Source organism: Medicago truncatula, chromosome 4 (assembly GCF_003473485.1).
Source record: "Medicago truncatula cultivar Jemalong A17 chromosome 4, MtrunA17r5.0-ANR, whole genome shotgun sequence".
Lineage (NCBI taxonomy): Eukaryota > Viridiplantae > Streptophyta > Magnoliopsida > Fabales > Fabaceae > Medicago > Medicago truncatula.
In genome coordinates, this window is record NC_053045.1 from 51787473 (window position 1) to 51804592 (window position 17120).

Consider the following 17120-nt stretch of genomic DNA (forward strand, 5'->3'; position numbering starts at 1 on the left):
TGTTAAATGTAGATAGTTTTACTCGAAGCTTTTTTGTTCTTGAGGGGTATTTTGGAGGCCTTTATCCTCTCAAACATTGAATTAGCTACATCAATATCCAATAACTATATATATCTATTTACAAATTGTTGCTCAAACAAGTAGATTTTGGTTCTCAACATTTTGTTAAATATGGTAAGAGAAGAATAGATACATCATGTACTATTAAGTCCTCAACTAACAAAATATGCCCCTCTTTGATCATCATTGTTCATGATATTTGAATTCCATCATCTACTTTGGTTGAGGCAACACAATGTTTGCATGGATATCTGAATCAGGACTCCCTGAAGTTTTGAACTTAGCAGAAGAAGAAAATGGATGATCTAGTAGATTTGTATCGTCACCTGAGGGTAAGGAACTAGTGGTGCTATGGAAAGATGATCTTGTACTTGCAAGACCATTTGACATATTCCTCAAATGGTTGTTGAGCAATGGTTGTTGTTTTGGGGTGGGAATTTTGTAGTCTTTTTTTGTTAGCATTTGAACTACTTCTGACATGGATGGTCTTTGGGTAGGAGATGATTGTGTACAAAGAAGTGCAGCTTGTAGAGCATTTGATGCTTCTTCTACCTCAAATTTTCCATGAAGAGCAGGATCAATTGATGTTGTGATATTGTTTGCCTTGTAATTCTTCCATACCTGATCAAGTGATGACATGAACATTTTATTAGCTGCTAACAAAATTCATTAACGACAAAACACCGTTATTTAAGGCTTGAGTGAGTGTAAATCTTACATTATGGAGTACCAAATTTGAACCTTGTGGAAAAACACCGTTATTTTTCCCACAAACAATTTCAGTAACCAAAATACCAAAAGCATATATATCTGCCTTCTCTGTCAGTTGTCCTTTGTTGAGACACTCTGGAGCCATATATCCCCTGTCATATGTAGTTTATTTTAGTTTGGGACCAAACCAACTATGTTTTACATTTCCTACTATATATTTTTTTGAAATTCATTAGAACTTTATCATTATTAATAATTTTAAAGTAGTGAAGAGATTATACATTACATGTATGGTATGAACAAAAAAAGACTACTTACTGTGTTCCTGCATTTCCATTGTTGAGATGAGATTTATTTTCAGCAACACAAAGAGCAAGACCAAAATCAACAATTTTTGGATTTAGAGACTCATCAAGTAGAATGTTACTGGACTTTATGTCTCTATGAATAATTTTTGTTCCAGATCCCTCATGAAGATATGCTAAGCCCTCAGCTATCCCACATATGATTTGAAACCGTTTCTCCCATGTCAGAACATTTTTTGAGTCCACACCTGTACATCAAAAAGCATAAATACTGATTAACTGATTTGAATAGTTAGAGGGTTGAATAGCTCAACTAATTTGAACTATCGGTTAAAGGATTTAAAGGACCCGAGTTCAAACTCTGATAAAAGAGAAAATACTGACAAAATAATTAATATAGTATATATACTAACATTTGTCTATAAGAAAATTGGACTAGCTAGTACTCACCGGAAAGGATTTGATCTAGACTTTTATTAGGAAGAAATTCATAAACCAACAAGCTTTCAGGGCCATCAATACTACACCCCAAAAGTTTGACCACATTCTTATGTTGAATCCCATTAATCAAATTGACTTCACTGAATAACACATCTGTCCATTGCCTTGTATCAAAAAACAAACGTTTAACAACAACAATTCTTCCTGAGGGGAGTGTTCCTTTGAACACAGAACCTTCTCCTTCACCATGCAAGCCTAATTTATTTGCAGAATCAAAATAATTTGTGCCCTTCTCAAGCACATCATACTTAAAACTGAAACCAGCTACGTAGGAAAAATTAGGTGACACGCCAATACTGTCATTTCCTGAAGATTGATCATCACTGACAATAAGATTAACACATTATAACTAGAATGTTAATTATTTAGATCAAGTATTAAGTATTACTTACTTTTTTCTTGTGATGATTTTTTCTTCCGGCTCATACATACACTAGGGATGATAAGTAAAATGATTACAATTGCGGATACTACACATGCAATGATTATCCACAAATTGTGATGCCCTTGATCTACAAAGAACATGGGAAGAAAAAAATAAGCATCCATAAAAAAAAAAAAAAAACAATTAGTGTATATAATAAGTCTTCTAATTTAGAGTTTAAGTGATAAATACTACCTCGAGGAAGAGGAATTTCAACCCATGTATCATTTTGAACATAGACATTGTTATAGAATTTCCTTGTTGAATACCTCATAAAACAACCAGTAAATAAGCTTCTACCCTCATTACTAGGAACACATTCCTGCATTTTTTTCTCCGCTGCTATCAAACATTTTTGACAGCTCAATTTATCCAACGTCTCCCAACACTGCGCCATTGCAAACGCACCACCTTCCCCATCCACAGAAAATTTATGTTCCCCGGCACCCTTGGTCACTTTCAAAATCACCGTCTCAACATGTTTCGCATCCACCGTCTCTCCCTTTTCCGTGGACCCACATATTTTCGTATCACGCGATAAATCTACACTCTCATCAAAGAAAGTGTAGTTATCATAACGAAGAAAACAACCGTCGAGGTAAATTCTACCTGAAACCTTTGGTATGCACCTCGATAACAATTGTCTTGCTTGGGTGAAACAAATGTTGCATTGTGTCGGATCAAGATCGCGTTGACATTGGCCTAATGCATACATTGGATGCCAATTACCAACTAATGTTTGTGCTCCCCACCCCTGCTGTTTCACCTGAAATGAGACCGCGTCCATTACAACCATCAAGTTTTGCTTCAACTTGTGATTGTTAGTATTGTTACCATCATGAGGGTATTGATAAGTCCCGCATGTTAGACCAGCTTCGTGTATTGCACCGTCAAAGCATGTCACATATGATAACAACGAGGATATTACGATTCCACATAAAATGTGGAAATTTTTCATTTCTTCTATGTATCTATTTCAATTTCAATTCCCTAATCGTCACGTTTTTAATGAAAACAAATCAGATTAGGAAATGAATGATTGGTGTTTCTTTTTTCTATGTTGGAGAAATGAGAAATAATGAAAACTAAGATATGATTATTTGGATTCAATAAAGGGATTGTTACTTCGTTTTGGTTTCATCAACATGATATTTTTTTGGGTTTGATCTACCTTAAAGGTAGATTGGGAGAGACGGTTACCAAACCCTCAGGTGAATAATTTTCTTCGCTAATTTTATAACATAAATAATATCTTTTTAGATTCTTCTTATTTGCAGTTAGATAAGAGAGAAAAACGATCATTAGAGAATATGATTATTAATGGTGGAATTAATGAACTGGCTTAGATTTTATTTTATTCCTTATTTGGGTTACCGGTATAAAGTAGTTACTATGTTTTCTTTCATGTTTAACACATTTATTTGGGGACAATACTACTTTGGACCATTTCGTTGTTGGTCTATGGTACATCCAAATTTTAAGTCATTAGGTTGATTATTGCATTGAGCCAAAAATAGAGTGGCATTGATTAACTGTGATGACATTTATTTATTTAAAAATCAATTTTACAAATGTTGTTTATTCCATTCTATTTAGAGCCAATGCCATAGAATAGTGTTGAGTGGTGATATAGGACAATGTTACAATACAATAAAAATTAGAAGTCAGGACAAAAGCAAATTTAGGAAGTTGTTTATTTTTTTCTCCAAATAAAAGAAAAACAACAACAAAATTGAAAAATAAACAGTAACAAAAGACATATTCAAACAAGTTTTTGAAAATTATAATCATCACACAAATTATGATATTATAATTTATTTATGGATTATTTGTTAGGGAAGTTAATAATTTGTTAGCAGTATGCAACTATAGAGAGTCATGCAACCCTAATCTCTATTTTTTCCCTATGTCATCCCAATTTTGTGCAAAATTTCTTATATATATTATAAACTTTTTTGCAAAATTTTATTCAAAAATATAAATTATACATATGAATTTACTTGAAACGAGAGACCAAAAATGAAGACGGCAAACTTTTGGGGGACCAAAAATGTATTTAAGTACCCTAATTTTTATGTTTCTTCCGAATGTTATTTCACTTGGAGTAGCAGAAAAGCAAAAGTACTCGGAGGTAATGCACAATGTTTATTGGGAAATTGCGAGTGGTGTCAACATCAATTTATGGTCTTATAAGTGGCGAAAAGAACCCCTAATTCACGCCCTTAATTAGTATACCTGAATATCTGCACCATGTTCTACAATCTAGTGTGAGTTTTCATTCTCAATGCAAAGTGGAGTATCCCTCGGTGTATCTCCAAGCTTTACCCCTCTTTACGAGAATTCTGGACAAGATATATATCCCTTTAACAGGGAAAGAGGATACAATTTTGTGGCAACATTCTCAATTTCTCATGATGGAAACCTTTCCTTCAAGGATAAAATTTTGTGACAACGCATTTTTAAGTGTTTTTATTTTGGAAGTTTCAATATTTTGACTTTGTATTATGATACATTTGGTGTATGAGACTTGATTGCACTTTTTAAAAAAAATATTACATGAGAATGGCTATGGAAGTGTTTTAATTTTATAATTTTCTTATATTTATAATTGGCAAAGTTCTTAAATATTTTTGTCCATTTGTTTTTAGTGCACCCGATCGATCTGACCCAAACCAACATGTTGTTTATCGGCTTGGTTCGATATGGACTATCCAATAAACGTGTAAATCCAACCGAAACCAATATGTATGCTTTTGATTGGTTTAGTTCACGATTTCACTCAAAACGGATCCAAACCGGCCTGCAAACACTTATATTTGAGATGTATGCATATAACTATATAAGATGATAAAATTACGTGGAACTTATTATTGTCAAAGTAGGAAAGTCCCTATCCACAAATTGAATACTGTTCTTAACTCTTTGATAATTTGTGTGTAAATAAGGTTAGGGATATGGCTAGGCAACTGATAATTATCATTTGTGTAGAAAAATATTTTTTAATTTTTTTCCTAGGGAAATAGCTAGGAAATACAGTCAAAACACTCTTTTCACTCATTATATATATATATTTATATGTGCATGTTCTCCAGCCAATAAAAAGGCATGTAAAAAATACAATACATGACCCAGTTTATGATAATAGTCTTGTTGCATACTATGCCATACTTCTTGGTACTTTTCAAATCCAGCTGGTTATCATCCATGCTAGCATATAGGCCAAAAGTCCTGCCCAAAAAGAAAAGTTACATATGATTCATGAATCACGCCCCAATTTTCATTTGATTTGCTAAAATGGAAAAGAAAGAAAAAAAAAAATTGTTCTTTAATATTTTAAATTTATCTTTACCATATTAATACACGACATCTTTCAATTAAGGAATAGGACACACAAGCCACTAGGATCACCAATGCCACTTTGAAAATATACATCATAAGCCAGCCTAATTAACAAAGTAACGAAATCGCTTTGCTTTTGAAAATAAAACAAAGCAATGAAATAGCAAATTACGTACCTGCAAACATTTTCAACCTCATAGGCCTTCTTGCTCCCGATGATAATAAGGCCACTGCAAAATATGCAGAAAAATAGTCACTATAACATAGAAACATTCATAATTTATCATGATCCGTAATTGATATTATCCTTAGTTCAAATTGTGAAACAATTAATATTTGGTTGGACTTTACTTAACTGTATTAACACGGACAATAGTATATATTATTCTGATAGAATCTTGAAAAACTTACTAACCTGCTGAGTCACAATTTGAAGTTGAATTAAAGTTTCCACACATACAAACTTGCCTTATCCCATCAGAACCATACCCACAACTACCACCAGTAGCCTGACAAGCACCACAAAACTCATCACTCCCTTGAACAGAATACCTCACACGTATCCCATAAGCCCAATCACTAGGTCCATCAACCTTCAAAGGTGCCACACTATAAGCACTACTATACCCTTCACACTCAAGCTTACTTAGATTAATCCCCTTAATAGCTTCATAAGACACAGCACAACACTCAGGTGGACCAGACCCAAAAAACGAAGAAGAACCTGTCCTTTTATGTCCCATCATATTCCAAGCAGGACAACCATAATACTCTTCACATCCCATACCAGAAACATTTCTGCATGGCAAATGTTTATCAGGGAAGCCTTGGAACAAAGGTGAACGAGGCGAACAAGAAATGAGCATGAAAACGTTGTCAGGTGTTGGGTTCATGTATGGGGACCGCCACGGTTCCACCGCGAAACCGTTGCCTTTATTTCCTAGGACTAGTGTTTCGCACGTAGACATGTGTGGTTCGTGAAGTGTGAGAGCTTGGTATGCGTAATCTATTTGTAGGACTCTATAGGAACCTGAGGTTACGTGGAACATGAGAACGTTGTTTATGCAGAAGAGTAGGTCACGGAAACCTGGGTGGCCACATCCGTTTTGGAGGGCAAATGGGTAATCTATTGTTATGTTTCCACAATATGATCTACATGTGTTGTTAGAACAACTTGAAGGGATGATTAAATATGCTATTGAGAATATAATGATTAGGTGATGGAAGAAGGTAGTGAAGAATTTGGACATTGTTGTGATGATATTTTGCTTGATGAGTGTGCAAATTTATTGGTGTTGGGGATGATTTTTTAGTTGGAGTAGCTTTATTCTCATGTGGTGTTGTAATGTTGAGGAATCTCTAGTTTGATTGTGGATGGGTTTTCCTTCACTTTTGTTGGGACCTAATTTTGAATCATTGGTGTTTTCTTTTTCTTCTGTTTTAGTAGACATTTATGCAGCTTTTGAAATTCTGCTTCACTTTAATATGCTTTTTTTTGGGTTGATAAGTTGAATTATAGGTTGCTTTAGAATCATATGTAAACTTTTGGCTTAATTGCACTTTTGGACCCCTATCTTTCCAAAAGTTGCGGTTATGGCCCATAACTAATTTAAATACAAAACAACCCCCTATGTTTTTATTCTTTGGCAGTTTTGGACCCCAGTCCATTAGTGAGGTGCCACGTGTATTATTTAGGGGGCCACGTGGCACCTCACTAATGGACTAGGGGTCCAAAACTGCCAAACAATCAAAACATAGGGGGCTGTTTTGTATTTAAATTAGTTAGGGGGTCATAACCACAACTTTTGGAAAGATAGGGGTCCAAAAGTGCAATTAAGCCTAAACTTTTTATAATATTTATAAAATTACACTACATACTATATATTATATATTTGTTTATCTATTTATATATATATATAGATAAAAGATATGTTAGGACAAGATACACAGGAAGAGTCAAAAACGACACTCCATCAAACCACCAGAAAGAGGAACCCTCTGACCCAACAAGTGGGGCCAGAGGCACCTCGAAAACCCCAAAAGGAGCAAAAGCAAAGACAAGAGCCTCCAAAAACCAACCGCTGCAACAAGGCCAACAACCACCTGCAAGCACAAAGAACAACAAGAAAAACCGGACAGCCACAACGGGATGCAAGGGGAGATACGACCCCACCCAACCCCGCAAGCAGTCCCAAGAATACCACTACCACAAAACTCTACCGACTCAAGCACAGGACGGGCTGCACCTCCCACTCCCTAATGTAGAGGTGGTTTAAATTTTAAAGCTTGGTTTTCAACTAATTAAGACAAAAGTCCAAAAACTTCAACTCCCTAATCTTATATAGACCATTTTCCAGAGATGCACTATCATTTTTAAACGGTCCAGCATGTTAAGACATTTTATTTGATTTTTAATAAATATAATAAAAATGTAATGGATCATAATATGAATATCACTTCTCTAAAAAAAAACTAGGGTCGACTCTTACACTAATACCCCTTACTCTTTAGTGAACACTGAACAATATGACAACAGCAAAATATGAGTATCACTAGTGACTGCCTAACGCTAGTTTAATATAAAAATATTTCAGTGTAATCACGTAAAATTTTATAAAAATTATTATTACTCATATTCAAACTATGAAGGGTATATAAACAAATCTCAACTAGAGTGGAGACACAAGATGGGACTTTAATTCTTTTTAGCATTGGACCTAACATTTCATGTTTGTTTTATATAACAAATCCAAATGCATATTTCAAACTCCATGAAGTATCACTTCTTTGGAGAAGTGATGTCAGGGGTGCCACATAGACATTGTGTGATGCATCTATGGAGGAACTTCATAAAATAATGGAAGGATAAGGAATTGAGAGGGGTGGTCCGGGAGTGTGCAAGGGCAACAACTCCCACTCAATTCAATCGCATTATGGAGAGGATGAAAAGGCTTAACGAGGCATGAGAGTATCTCAATAAATGTTCAAAGGAAGCTTGGACTAAAGCACATTTTAGTGAAAATTGCAAAGCAAATAACATAGTTAACAATGCTTATGAGGTTTTCAATGCAAAGATCTTGAACTATAGAGGAAAACTAATACTAACTTTAGCTGAGGAAGTTAGATGCTATGTTATGAGAAAAATGAGTCTTAACAAGATGAAACTTGATGGGAGAGTTAGACAAATAATTCAGGGACTAATTTTATATATTTGGGGAAGAAAGAGCTATTGGAGAAGAAAGCCAAAACATTTTCTGCAAATCAATCAATTTGGTCATTTGAAATGTTTGCTATTATCAGCTAATGTCTATGTGACATCTGACATGTGAGAGGTTAACGGTCACGTCAGCACCGTTAACGCCCGATTGAACAGAATGACTAACTTGATTGACATTTGACAAATTTAAAGATTAAATTGTTATTTCGCACAATTAAAAGACGTTTTTGGTTGATCCTAAAATTCCTGAAAGAAAAGGAAAAAAAAAAATAACTACAACGCTCGGCAACAGAGTCCGTGACTGAGAAAGATTCCACGGCGGTGCAAGTGTAATCGTCGGAGCCCACCACCATACACACCGAATCATTTTCTTAGATCGATTTCCCCTTCCCTATTCAAATCTCATTTCCAGTCGGTGGATTTTGCCTCGCCTCCAACAATGGAAGCCACTGACAACTCATCAGAATCCACCGTCTCAAATGTACAAAATTCCTCATTTATTCATTCAATTCGTTTTCATTTTCAATTTTCTTTTTAACTTATGATGATTATTTGCATTATTAATTTCGATGATATTATAATACTTTCGTTAATCAGGATTCTCAAAGATTACCTGGGATGGTTAATTGGGGACCACCAACTGTTATTTCCGTATTTGCAGGCATGTTATATGGTGGTAGCAGGGAGGCTTCTTCTTCTGTTGTAAGTTTCTCATTTATGCTCCAAAACTATGTTTTCAATACCAATCTCATGTATATTTGTTTATTTATTAGTAAGAAATCTCATAGTACCTGTTTGTTTAAACAACTTAATTTGCAGCTTATAGCATAACCGCTTATTATAAGCTATTTCTTTAGCAAAAGATAATTAAAATCAAATTCTTTTCATATAAGTTATAAGCTTTTTTCGTAAGTTATCCTGGAAAGCTTATGGAAATAAGCTGAAAACAACTTATGAACATGCCATAAGCCATTTTTATATATTCTCCCAAACAATATCGCAAGTGCTTATGTCAGTAAATAAGCTCAAATAGTCCATTTCAAACATACTCATAGTGTATTATGTTCAAAGCGGAAAAGTTCATTACAATTTATAAGTACAAACAATAGTGCAAGTATAGATCCTTTTTTAAGGATAGAATTATATATTGGATAGTTTTTTTTGTGAGTTTGGTTTGCTTATTGTTAGATGTGGCCATGATGAGAAGTTTAACACCAGGGTTATGACTAGATGTTGATTATAAGACTAGTAACCTCTTTATTATATAAGAAGTAAGAAACTGTTAAAGTTTAATTGCACTTGTACTCGGGCATATAATATTTTATATCGTGTATGCTAAAACAGAAACGAAAAGTTAAGTAATGTAGACTTTTTGCTTAACCCTTGTTTCTTGTTGAGATATTTGTAGAACTAGTAATGTAAGAAAGTAGGTACAAACCCATTATTAGGTGAAGCCTGTGAGGAAGTCACAAAGATAATCCAAATCCTTTAACAGATGATTTGGCATAAATTTGTGCATGTATAGTTTAAGAATCTAAACTAATTAAGACACATGTTGTTTTGATTTGTTGTTTTTACTTTGTTTTCTTTACTCTGCTTCCATTTCCCCTCTTGTTTGGAGCAACACTTCTTAGAAAAGGATGACTAAGCCAGTTCTTTTCTTTAAATTGCTTCCTTCTTCTGTTCCGTATAAGTGTTATAGATCTTCTAAAATTCCTCTGTTAGGTTTTATTTTATTTTTCTGGCACTTTCATGAGCTACACATTTTAATTGTTTACTTTACACTGTATTTCTGTTTAGCTTAAGAGCTAATCACTCTTCCTCTTTGTAATTGTGCAGTGGTTGCAAATCAAAGTCTTTCTCAAAAACAAAATCAAATACTAAATGTAGAATTTTAGTGCAATATGTTTATATACTTTACATCTAATAGATAAAACCTATCTCAGCCTTCACAAACATATGTTTACATAGAAAAAGAACTACCCTCACGGACATGATTGTTGATTATACATTCTGTTTCTGGCCAATTATGTTTATATCAACATTGCTTGTCTATCTTATCACAAACAACTGTGGAATCATGTGGGATTTCCCATGTTTCAATTCAACAGAGCAAGGATGCAGAAGTGATGTTGAAACTTGGGAGCACAGAAGACAAACGAGCACAATATCGATTGATGAGAGATGCAATGGAGAAACGGTTCATTCGAGTTACACGAGGCGCACTAGTTGGAGGGGTACGACTTGGAATGTTCACTGCTGCATTTTATAACATACAAAATCTGCTTGCAGAGAAGCGAGGTGTGCATGATGTTTTCAATGTTGTGGGAGCTGGATCAGCCACTGCTTCAGCTTTTGGTTTAATAAGTAAGAAATCATACTTATTGTAGACTCTGAAATGTTACCTATGTTGTATGAGAAAAACAGTTTACTGCTCTATTTTGATATTCCAACACGCCTTTTTTTCTTTATCTTGTGAAAGGTTTCTTTAGGCTGAAATATAAAGGGAAAAATGTTTACATGTCATAAAATTACTTTGTTAATGTATTGTTTTCCCTTTATGTTAGTGCCAGGATCGTTCCGTTGGCGAGCAAGGAATATGGCACTAGGATCAGTACTGGGAGCAGCATTTTGTTTTCCTCTGGGTATTATTTCTCGAGTATTTGTCTTTGCTAATCACTAATAGGAGAAAGTCCTGTTATGAGAATTTAATAAAAAAAATTAGTGTGGTCCTCTTTCTCTCTCTCAACAGGATTTTTCTGTCCTATTATATAAGTAAAACGAGTTGATCCATCAAAAACCGTTAACCAAGTGTTTAATGTATGTTTGCATAATGGATATGTGGCTATTTTACTAAATTTTGGTTTCTCCATTAATTGTTTGGTAGGTTGGATCCATTTGAAGATGGTAGAAATAGCTAATGAAGAGAATCTGGCTGCACATTCAGATCAGAGAGAAGTAAAGGGCGGTGTTAGTGCTGCAATTGAGAGACTTGAAGAAAATTTAAACAAAAAATAAAAGAAAGCTGTTGTTAGGTGTGATATCATACCCCTCGATCCCCTTATCATTTTTATTTTCTCAGAGAAGGGGTAATCATGTGTTGGAAATGAGGAAAGCACTTCAAACGTTACTCATGAATATCAACACCTTCATAGGAAAACTAGTGCTAATTCAGTTATTTAGCGTTAGGTTTTTACAGTTGAGATTACTCGCCCATCTGTTATTTTGCTAGCACGTTTTAAGTCTTGGTCGTACAAGTAGTATACATATTTTTAGAGTGCAGCTGTTTTTTGATTTCATATATTCTTATGGCCCACAGCCAAAACGAGAAGGAAATCAATGCACTCTAAGGGCATTTGAAAGAAGCTTGATTGGGTTTATGCTATACTTTTGTAATCTAAACACTTGTGTAACAGGTGTGCTTGAAAGAGCTTATGGTATCAAGAATAAACGTAAATGTAGAGGTTATGTGAAATTTTTCTTCGAACAACTTATACATAAACACTTATTAACTAGCAACATACCTATGCTAAGCAGCACAGGCTGTATGTCAAAGTGTGAGAGTATTCAGTTAATTTGTGATGAAATGTTTTTGTCTGTGAATTGTACTCTCAAATGACATTTTTAGTGACTAATTTCGAAAAGGATAACGTGAAAATCTTGAATTGTGAAAGAAAAAAAATTAGTTAGTGTATTAGACTTGTTTTAGTTTCCTTTTTACATGTATCAGTAACAAAACAAAAATCTGTCAAATATTTTTTTTATATTTTTCAGTAAGGAATATTTGTCTCGTGTTATTTATTTATATTTAGAAATGAAAAATATTTATCCAATATTTTTTATAAAGAACAAGTTTTTTCCGTGCTTTTTTATATTAATATGTGAAAAATATTTGTTGTGTATTCTTTACATTCATCATTGACAAAGTGTCCTCTATTTTTTTTTTTATTGTTGATAAATATCTGTCTTGTATTTTTTATATTTATCAGTAATGAGTATTTTTCTTGTAATATGTGAGTGGATACATATTTATCCCATGTTCTTTTTTTCTTCTCGTGTTTGGTTTTTAAAAAATAATAATAATGAAATGGAAAGATTGAACTCCTTATAAATAAGAGGACCCATAAATTCATTGCCTTAAGGTTTGGATAAGAGTGTGGTGTCTCTCTTACTTGTGCGGTTGTTCTAACCTCGATGTGGACGGTCCCCCGAGCTTCCCTCAATGACCTAGATATCATACCGTCTCTGATATTAAATCCTTCTTTGGCTCAGTTTGATAGGTAGGTTCCACTTTTCCACCATCACATACTACCATTTTTATTTTTTTTTGAGAGAATCACATACTACCATTTATTTACTCACATTTTTTGTTTGTTCCGTCCAATTTAGGAGGAATGGAATCATCATTTCATTTTGTTTTTTTTAATTCTTAAAATACTGTTTTTATCGTTATCTTTTATCATCTTTCCAATTATCTCTAAACTCGTTCTTCCTAAATTATTCGTTTTTGTGCTTATTGCATCCAACTTCTTCACACAACAATTTTTGATAATATATACACGCTGCTATCATCATCATGCTCCATATTTGATGTTTTTACTTTTATTTGAGATAACGACTCGTGATCAAGAAAAGAATATGTCTAATTTTCAATGTTGCATATATACAATGAGATTAAAACAGAAATTTAAGTCACAATATTTCATATTCCATTGTACATTATTTCATTTTTTTATAAAAAAAATAGTATGTTCTAATTCTATTTTTACCCTTATTTTATTTTTTTTCAAAAAAAAAAAAATAAGGGTAAAAATAGAATGACAATTTCACAGCTCATTCAATTCTATCCATTTTCCAAATAACGGTATGAGAAATTTATTACTCTCCGTCGTAAAATATCTAAACAATCGAACAAAAGGTTTGTTCCATTTCATCTAACTTCATTTAGCTCTACTTTATTTTGTTTCATCTATTCAAACAAAGCCTAAATGTGAACACACATCTCCCTAAAAAAAACAAAAGAAATGTGAACACACCTCATAATTAGACTTTAAACTTTGGTTTGACCAGATCTCAATTGTTGAATTGATTTATTTTACCACGTTTCAATAAATTCATAGTTTGTAATTATTGTTTTAAAATCCAGACCGAACCGGTCGGTCGGACCGGTCCAACAGAGAATCGGAGGGATGTCTGGTTCGATCTAGATAACAGACCGTATATGCAAGAAAATTGGTCGAACTGATGAACCCCTATAACCCGAAACGAACCGACCGGAATAAATATTAAATGAATGCTTCAAAAAAATTCCAGAAATATGGTTAGACGGATTCAAACCAGTTGACATGGATGCTACTCATAATCCTCTAACCACTCGGCCAACTAAACAGACATGCTTAAAAAAAGTTTCATCTGCGTAATTTTAATCAATCGAAATAATCAAGCCTAACCAAAAACTAAATTAACTACTAATTAATCATTTTTTTCCCTCTTTGAAATCCTTTGTATATAAATATAACCATCTTCATGTATTGATAACTTATATTGCTACTTTTTTCTTATTTGAAAGATTAACTTTTTTTCTTGTTATTGTGAAATTGAGTTATGTATATATATTCATTGTTTAGTTAAAAGCAATGGTTTTTTTTTTACATATATTAGAATATGTTGTAATAATAACTTTAAAAAATTGCAATATTATAGAGTACATACTTGTTAAAAAAAAATGTTATAGAGTACATAATAAACATGTGTGTGTGAATTCCTTTAAAAAAAACATATGTGAACCAAATAATGATGAGGAAAAGCTTATGCGATTTTTTAAATGTATGAAATTTTATTAATTTTTTTATTGAAGAACTTTTATTAAATTTAATAGTTAAAAAATTTAAGTCATGAATATAATTTAAATTTTATATACACCAGGGTCAACAGTCATGGGATCCGACCAGTAACTCAGTGATGCAATGACTTGATCGAGTCGATCACCGGTCTAGATTTTAAGACACTGTTTAAAATATAAATTTAATTTATGCGATCATAAATATAGTCACACTTCTCTCTCTCACCTAAGAGATGTGTTTTTAATCTATATAAAATTTAATGTTTCATTTTTAGGCGCTATAAAAAGTTGAGTTTTTCTATTTACACCCCATGTTTTTCTGGTTACACCCAAATTTTCTTAATTTTTTTTATAATACCAAAATTGCCCTTTTATATAAATTTTCTTAAAACCCTAATTTTATTCATTGTCAGTGAGTTTCACCCTCTTTCACCCCACAAAGCGATCGATCAAACAATTTGATGTTCAATATCAATCTCCATGAAAATTAAAGAGTGAATCAAAATATTTTTCATCCATACTCAATTGGATATAAGTAAGTGAATTTCTTCTTCTATTTGCTAGTTTCAATTTTTTTCCTTCAACTGCAATGATGCACTGTACGATTACAGTTTTAATTTACATTGGTAAGGTTAACTTAAATTCAGTTTAAGTAGGTTCATGTAAACTTTAAGTAGGTTCACGTAAACTAAGTTTACATGAACCTACTTAAACTGAGTTTACATGAACCTACTTAAACTGATTTTACAAAATCGCAGAACTGTGAATCGCAGAACAAGGAAAACACAAAATCAGAACTGAGAACCCATAACAAGAAAAACACAATCGATTAAAGAACAACACTTGCTAACCTGATTTGCTTCGAATTTTCTTTGAAATCATGAATGGACGTGAGAAAGTATGGTTTTGAAAATTTTCGCAGAACACAATCGATCGATTGGAGAATTATGGTTTTGGAAGAAGGGTTTTGGGGTGTAACCAAAAAAGAAGGAATAGGCTTTTTGAAAATCAAATTTTATGAAAGGGTAATCTTGTCATTTTGAGGTGCAACCATGATTAACTAGGGTGCAAGGAGAAAAACTCTAAAAAGTTTGTGTCCTTGCCAAAATTATTTAATTATTTTTAGTATATACTTCATTTTAATTAAAAAAAAAAAAAAAAAAAAAAAAAAACTCATAGGTACTAAATGCATGAGAGAAACGCATACTACATAGGGAAATAAGAATGAAGCACTGAAAGTTGTTGGTGTTTGTTACAATTTTCCTCAAATGGTGCAGCAGGCCATTTAGCCGTCACTCTTCTCTCACTAAAACCCTCACTCCTCCCTCTCTTTCTACATTCTGTTCAGCATCCTTCATCATTTTTCCTCAAATTTCTTCCTTGATCTTTCACTTCAAGCTAACTAGGAGTTACACCTTTGCATTACAATCATCTCTACCGAAGGTAATCTTGAAAATTCTCCCTCTCTTTTGTGTTGTTGTTGGCGGAATACCATTTTGTTTGTGTGAGGTTTGATTTTCGTTTTCCTTTACGAAAGTGATAGATCAAGTTGATATATTTATACTTCTAAAATAAAATTTCATTTTTGAGCATTTTGGGAAAAATATTGAAAATTCATTTTGTTTGCATGAGATGAGTGATCTTAAAATTAGTCAGTCTATCATTGTATACAAAATGATTATGTTAGACGAGAAGTTTAACACTGTTATTTGATTTCTGAGGATTAGTACTACAAGAGACAATGAAGAAAGATTTATTAGGACATTTAATTTCCTTTGCTTCATATGTTGGCATACAAAATCTGCTTTCGTGGAAGCTAGGTGTGGATGAGCCTTTCAATGTTATGGCAGCTGCATCACTCACTTTCGGAGCTCGAGGTTTCATGAGTAAGAAATCATACTTAATGTGAAATGATTCTTTAGGTTTAAATATAAACAGAGAAATGGTTACATCTCATAAAATTTATTTGTGAATGTATTCTTTTCCATTTATGTTAGAGCCAGGATCGATCCGTTCCCGAGCAAGGAATATGGCGCTATATTCAGTAAAGGCAGGAGCACTTGGTTTTCCTATTGGTAACTTTATTATAAGTAGTTTTCTTTGCTAATCACTAATATAGGAGAAAGTCCTGTTATGAGAAGAATGGATTTTTTTAGTGACCAATTTAGTAAAAAAATCAATGTGATTATCTCTCTCGTAACACGATTTTTCTCTCTTATTAGTAAATTAAAAGAGAGGATTTAAAATCTTTATTCATGGGTTTAACTGATTTGTGCATCATGGAGATATGTGGTTGTTTACTAAATTTTGGTTTCTCCATTAATTGTTTTGTAGGTATGATCCAAATGAAGCTTATGGAAAGTGGGATTATGGTTTCTCCATCTATTTCGAAAAGTCCTTCAGCTGAAAATCCACATTCAGTTGTAAAGGAGGATGTCGAGAAAAATTAACTAATGTAGGAAAGCACTTCAAAGTTCAAATGCTACTCATATCCTCTTCATAGAGTAATTAGTGCTAATCCAATAATTTAGTGTCAGGTTTTTTAGGTTGAAAATATTAGACATCTGCTGTTTTGCTATCACTTGTTCAGTCTTGGTCGTACAAGTAGCATGCACATTTTTAGAGTGATTGTGTATTTTGCATTTCATGTATTCTTGTGGCTCACAGCCAAATAGCAGATTGACCAATGCACTTTAAGCACATTTCAAAGAGCTTAAATCG

General features: G+C 33.2%; 4 protein-coding genes across 5 annotated transcripts; 2 read left to right on the forward strand and 2 right to left on the reverse strand.

Moving 5' to 3' along the window:
• Positions 1-273: 273 nt before the first annotated feature.
• LOC25493752 (cysteine-rich receptor-like protein kinase 1) lies at positions 274-2959 on the reverse strand. The gene is made up of 5 exons (XM_024780768.1): positions 2197-2959; positions 1527-1883; positions 1090-1324; positions 791-923; positions 274-681 (listed from the first exon to the last, which is right to left on the reverse strand). Exons 1-5 carry the CDS (start codon positions 2957-2959, stop codon positions 274-276), a joined length of 1896 nt encoding a protein of 631 aa, XP_024636536.1.
• Positions 2960-4974: 2015 nt separating this feature from the next.
• LOC25493753 (uncharacterized) lies at positions 4975-6777 on the reverse strand. Its single transcript, XM_024781184.2, has 3 exons — positions 5756-6777; positions 5517-5570; positions 4975-5229 (listed from the first exon to the last, which is right to left on the reverse strand). The coding sequence occupies exons 1-3, from the start codon at positions 6588-6590 to the stop codon at positions 5183-5185; spliced, it is 936 nt and encodes a 311-aa protein (XP_024636952.1). The 5' UTR covers positions 6591-6777; the 3' UTR covers positions 4975-5182.
• Positions 6778-8788: 2011 nt separating this feature from the next.
• Positions 8789-12076, forward strand: LOC25493754 (uncharacterized). Its single transcript, XM_013602340.3, has 5 exons — positions 8789-9038; positions 9155-9259; positions 10669-10924; positions 11125-11202; positions 11445-12076. Exons 1-5 carry the CDS (start codon positions 8997-8999, stop codon positions 11573-11575), a joined length of 612 nt encoding a protein of 203 aa, XP_013457794.1. The 5' UTR covers positions 8789-8996; the 3' UTR covers positions 11576-12076.
• Positions 12077-15624: 3548 nt separating this feature from the next.
• On the forward strand, positions 15625-17117 carry LOC25493755 (uncharacterized). Of its 2 annotated transcripts, none has more exons than XM_013602341.3 (4): positions 15625-15842; positions 16127-16285; positions 16397-16474; positions 16734-17117. In XM_013602341.3, exons 2-4 carry the CDS (start codon positions 16141-16143, stop codon positions 16847-16849), a joined length of 339 nt encoding a protein of 112 aa, XP_013457795.1. In that variant the 5' UTR covers positions 15625-15842; positions 16127-16140; the 3' UTR covers positions 16850-17117. The 2 variants fall into 2 exon arrangements, with proteins under 2 accessions (XP_013457795.1, XP_024638762.1); XM_024782994.2 differs by having other exon boundaries at positions 16220-16285.
• Positions 17118-17120: the final 3 nt, after the last annotated feature.

Coding starts and splice junctions, on each gene's coding strand:
- LOC25493754 (XM_013602340.3), top strand. CDS start 8,997: ATGGAAGCCACTGACAACTCATCAGAATCCACCGTCTCAAAT. Junction 10,925..11,124: donor TTCAGCTTTTGGTTTAATAA/GTAAGAAATCAT, acceptor CCTTTATGTTAG/TGCCAGGATCGTTCCGTTGG. Junction 11,203..11,444: donor AGCATTTTGTTTTCCTCTGG/GTATTATTTCTC, acceptor ATTGTTTGGTAG/GTTGGATCCATTTGAAGATG.
- LOC25493752 (XM_024780768.1), bottom strand. CDS start 2,959: ATGAAAAATTTCCACATTTTATGTGGAATCGTAATATCCTCGTTGTTA. Junction 1,325..1,526: donor TCTAGATCAAATCCTTTCCG/GTGAGTACTAGC, acceptor TTTGATGTACAG/GTGTGGACTCAAAAAATGTT. Junction 682..790: donor TTCCACAAGGTTCAAATTTG/GTACTCCATAAT, acceptor TCACTTGATCAG/GTATGGAAGAATTACAAGGC.
- LOC25493755 (XM_013602341.3), top strand. CDS start 16,141: ATGAAGAAAGATTTATTAGGACATTTAATTTCCTTTGCTTCATATGTT. Junction 16,286..16,396: donor CGGAGCTCGAGGTTTCATGA/GTAAGAAATCAT, acceptor CATTTATGTTAG/AGCCAGGATCGATCCGTTCC. Junction 16,475..16,733: donor AGCACTTGGTTTTCCTATTG/GTAACTTTATTA, acceptor ATTGTTTTGTAG/GTATGATCCAAATGAAGCTT.
- LOC25493753 (XM_024781184.2), bottom strand. CDS start 6,590: ATGTCCAAATTCTTCACTACCTTCTTCCATCACCTAATCATTATATTC. Junction 5,571..5,755: donor TTCAAATTGTGACTCAGCAG/GTTAGTAAGTTT, acceptor CATATTTTGCAG/TGGCCTTATTATCATCGGGA. Junction 5,230..5,516: donor GAGGTTGAAAATGTTTGCAG/GTACGTAATTTG, acceptor CTTTTTGGGCAG/GACTTTTGGCCTATATGCTA.